The sequence below is a fragment of the Benincasa hispida genome, chromosome 8, assembly GCF_009727055.1.
Source record: "Benincasa hispida cultivar B227 chromosome 8, ASM972705v1, whole genome shotgun sequence".
Lineage (NCBI taxonomy): Eukaryota > Viridiplantae > Streptophyta > Magnoliopsida > Cucurbitales > Cucurbitaceae > Benincasa > Benincasa hispida.
This window is the reverse complement of record NC_052356.1, coordinates 21154741-21159288: the sequence shown is the minus strand read 5'-3', so window position 1 is coordinate 21159288 and position 4548 is coordinate 21154741. Positions and strand designations below refer to the sequence as shown.

Here is a 4548-nt window from a genome sequence, read left to right as displayed (position 1 = left end):
CCCTTTTTTTGTTTTTTAACTCTCTCCCACATGTTTGGTCTTCCCATCAACATTAATGTTTTCTCTCTCTCTCCTATTTTCAATCCCCCCATGACTATAATTAATTTCTCCCATGTTTTATAATAAATTTTATTTTTCAATTTGACTTTTATTATTTTATGTATATATTTTTTTATTTTACAAGAGAAAAAAAGGACTCGATCCTAAAAAAATGTGCAGACGAGATGCCCGTGAAGAAAAAATATTAATACCTCGATTTTGTAACACCCCACGTGAATCATGCTTGTCTTTTTGCCCTAGTACAAGATGGACTCATCAATGTCGAATCGTTTTTCTCGAACATTATGTAATTATAGCAATCAAAAGTGAGAGAGAAAATTTCTCCATTGGTTTGGTTTAGCCCTCAAAAAGTTAAGAGCTTCCATGAAGATAATTGAGGTGTGTAAGGTAAGTCCTTCACTAGAAGAATCAACAACTGCTCCCAAGTCTCTTCCTCTCACTTTCTTTGACATCTTATGGATTAGATTCCCTCCAACACAATGTCTTTTCTTCTACAAATTATCGTCCACCGGGATCTCGTTTGTCGACGCCGTTCTTCCAAATCTTAAATCTTCTCTCGCTCTCGCTCTTCGCTACTATCTTCCTCTTGCTGGCAACCTCGTTTGGCCCCAACATTATGCGATACCGACCATCGAGTTTGTTGACGGCGACGGTGTGTTGCTCACCGTGGCTGAGGCCGAGATTGACGCTGATTTCGAACGTCTTTCGGGACACGGGTTTCGTGAAGTTGAAGAATATCATCCTCTTGTCCCAAAGTTGGATGTGTCCCATGATCATGCTGCAGGGATTGCTCTCCAAGTCACTGTGTTTGGAAATAAAGGGTTTTCGATTGGCATATCAAACCACCATGCGGTTCTAGATGGAAAAACTTCAACTTCATTTCTCAAGTTATGGGCTCGTCTTTGCCATCTTCATGTCAATGGAGGATCCCCCATTCCGCCAATCGACTTCATGCCGTTCTACGATAGGTAATATATTATCACTTAATTCAAAAGTTTTTTTTAATCTTTATATAATTTTGAAAGAAAAGAATTTGGGTCCATTCATTACTTTACATGTCATTATATGATTTTTTTAATTTATTATTTATTTATTTCATATACCACGCATAATTCTTAAATACTACATTTGTGACAAGCAACCATAATACTAGAAACTTTCTCCACCCACCTATAGTGAAGTCGAGATAGAATCTACTAAAAGGCTTTCATGTCGTATAAAAGTTTTAATTAATTTTTTTTAACAAAAAAAAAAAAACTATGCATAGAAAAGATGATATATGAGGATTAGGTTCAACCTAAGCTACACTTAATTATTATCCATTTTGAAAATATTAAATTACGGAATTAGTCAATGCCATATGAAATTTGAAAATGTGAAAAGAGACCTTAAAATTTTTATAAAATACAAGATACTATTTGTTTAATATGGTATTAATACTCCTAAAGCTCAAATGAGGGTTAGTTAACTCAGAGAAACACCAATTTGATGGAGCATGTTGCCAGTCTCACATTGAAATGATAGATAAATTGATTTTGAGATAAAAATTAATATTTATGTTCAATGAATCATTAAATTTTCAGTTTTATGTCTAATAAGTAATAAACTTTTAAAACATGAAAGTTTAATATCTTACTAAATACAAAGTTTGAGTTTTATGATGATTCTAGTTTTAGAAAAAGATAATTTAACATTTTAAAAAGACAATGATTAGGTACAACAATTTTATGCATCCTATTTTTCCTACATAGTAAAAAAAATCCAATAATCTAGTTTATTATTGTGCAGTCTTGATTGCACAAAGATATGGGTGTATCCTTTCGTTTAAAAGTTGACATGTAGAACTATTTTTCAAAACCTAAGTTGATTGAGTACATGTATGATGATAAAAATGTTAAAATTCACTTCTGTCATGTCCAAAACAGTTCAGAAAAAAGTATTTAATTACTCAAAATTAATTTAATATTTAATTTTTCTTTTTAATATAATTTTTATGTCAACAAAATTAGTATTGACTAATTCCAAACATTTCTCACCATAGTTTCGAAAATATGACAAGAGTGATTTTAACACACAGGTCGCTTATCGACGATTCAAGAGGTCTCGCCGGGAATTTTTCAAACGCATGGCTAAATGACGAAGGACCCAACAATAGAAGCTTGAAGCTTAAGTTACCCAAAACTACTCCACCACCTGGTTTAATTCGATACACACTCGAATTTTCGCATCAAAACTTACAAAAGGTAAGGCAATGGGTTATGAAGAAGAGGCAAAAGGAAAATGAAAATTCCCACATATCTTCCTTTGCGTTGGCATATGCTTATCTTTGTGTATGCACAGCCAAGTTAGACGGTTTAAGAGATGGAAAATTAGCCTTTGGATTTGGTGCTGATGCTAGATCTCGTTTAAAACCTTCATTGCCTTCTAATTATTTTGGTAATTGTTTGTCTGGTCGTGCTTGTGCTATTGAAAGAAAGGACCTCTTGAGTGAAAAAGGAATACTTTTGGCTATTCAGGCCATTTCAGAGGCTGTTAAAAGTTTGGGAGAAGAAACTTTAGATGGGATAGAACATTTTTGCCCCTTCTTGATTGCTTCATTCAATGATGATTCTCCTGAAAAAGTTCTTTCGATTTCTGGGTCGCCGAAGTTTGAAGTTTATAGTGCAGATTTTGGTTGGGGAAAGCCAAAGAAAATGGAATGGGTTTCTGTTGAATCATCAACAGAAATTTCTTTAACAGATAGGGGAAATGGTGATGGTGGGATAGAGATTGGATTGGTAAAGGAGAAACATGAAATGGAACGTTTGGTTGATCTGTTTGTTAAAGGTCTTCGATCGGATTTCGAATCACCTGACTCGGAGACTTAATCTCATGCATCTCCTTTTTATTACCTAGTAAAAGAAATAAATAAAAATTTGTCACGTGGCAGATTTTTATTGAATGTTGTTTGAGGACTACAAAAAGATAAACTTCACCCAAGTTTTTTTAAGAATTTTATATTTCCAATTATTATAAAGAAAATATTTAGGTGACAACATTTATCTTTGTGCATTCCACAAAATATTGGTGAATTCTTCTTATTGCTTTGTAATCATAGTGGGATGCATAAAGAATGAAGTATATCTTATAGCCCAAGTATTGTTCTTATTATAATTGTTGGTTTTTCTTTTGGTTTCATTTTAAGATTCCAATTCCCTAAACGACTGGTGTATGAGGATACTCTATAGCTTTCGGTGGAGGTTTCTTTCATTGTCCCTTTCTTGTATGAAAATTTAGAGAGATTTGATTGAAGTCATTACCATAACGTCAATGGTGAATAATCCTACACGTTATTTAGCACCCGGGATCAAATTTGAGATTTAAATTAAATCCAAAACTAGATATGATACCTGTTGTGAGAGTTAGAAAATATAAAGGGATGGAAAATGAATCGTTTACCTCTTCTTTGTGTACAATAGAGTCACACGGTTAAACGATGCAAGACAGCCTTATCGTTTACCTCATCGTACTAAGCGACGGAGCCTTGGATACTAAACGATAGTGGTATCACCTACTTATCGTACTAAACGATGGAGCCTCGGAAACTAAGGGATAGTGATATCATTTACCTTATCGTCTATCTTGTCTTGTTAAGCGATGGAGCCGCGGAAGCTAAGCGATAGTAGTATCGTTCACCTTATCGTTTACCTTTGTCGTACTAAACGATAGGACGTTGACGCTACACGATAGAGGCTATCGTCTACCCTTTCGTTGTACATGATGGACTCTAGGCGCTAAACGATGAATGATGTATTCAATCGTTTAGCTTATCGTTGTACACGATGAAATCAATTTACTAAGTGATAAACAGAGTGATGTTGGCTTTTGACTATTCGTATTTTGTATGTCATTGAAAATGGGCAGCATGCCCGATTTATACATTGTTCCCTATTTTAAGGATTCAAAGAATTAAAAGAATTATATACTAAACAACTAATAAAATGAGAACACATGGTCCAATCCATGAGGAAGGAATATTTGTTTGTTATCACCAATCCTAACAGAAATTTTGGAGCACTAAATGGAATAATTCTTCATGACTCTCCACGATGACATGGCAACCTTCAGCTGATGTGTCTTCTTGACTCCTCCTTGGTTGCTAATGTGGCATTTTCTCTAACAGTGAGGGTCTCACATTAGAAAAATAAAGATAGATGGACTATTCCTATCATTGTCTATTGATTTTGAGATGAAACCATATGTTATCTAATATGGTATCAATTTAGCTCATAAAACCCAAACGAATATTTCGTCCAATAAAATGAAATTGTGATACGAATCAAGAATGGTGAAGCCAAATGAGGCAGAGCTACTACAAAAACTGTATTACTTGACTTTTTTCACAGTCAAGTATCAGTGTTACTTAACGTTTTTAAAAACGTCAAGTAATCCAGTATCAAGAATAAGATAAATTTTTTTACTAGCTAAAAGCGAAACTGTAATTTACTT

General features: G+C 34.0%; 1 protein-coding gene across 1 annotated transcript; it reads left to right on the top strand.

Moving 5' to 3' along the window:
• The first annotated feature begins 277 nt into the window (after positions 1–277).
• LOC120082668 (phenolic glucoside malonyltransferase 1-like) lies at positions 278–3213 on the top strand. Its single transcript, XM_039037928.1, has 2 exons — positions 278–1028; positions 2138–3213. Exons 1-2 carry the CDS (start codon positions 424–426, stop codon positions 2925–2927), a joined length of 1395 nt encoding a protein of 464 aa, XP_038893856.1. The 5' UTR covers positions 278–423; the 3' UTR covers positions 2928–3213.
• Positions 3214–4548: the final 1335 nt, after the last annotated feature.

Bases quoted from the DNA above. Each gene is read 5' to 3' on its own strand.
- LOC120082668 (XM_039037928.1), top strand. From the start codon at position 424: ATGAAGATAATTGAGGTGTGTAAGGTAAGTCCTTCACTAGAAGAATCA. The intron at 1,029-2,137 runs GTAATATATTAT...TTTAACACACAG, and splicing joins TTCATGCCGTTCTACGATAG to GTCGCTTATCGACGATTCAA.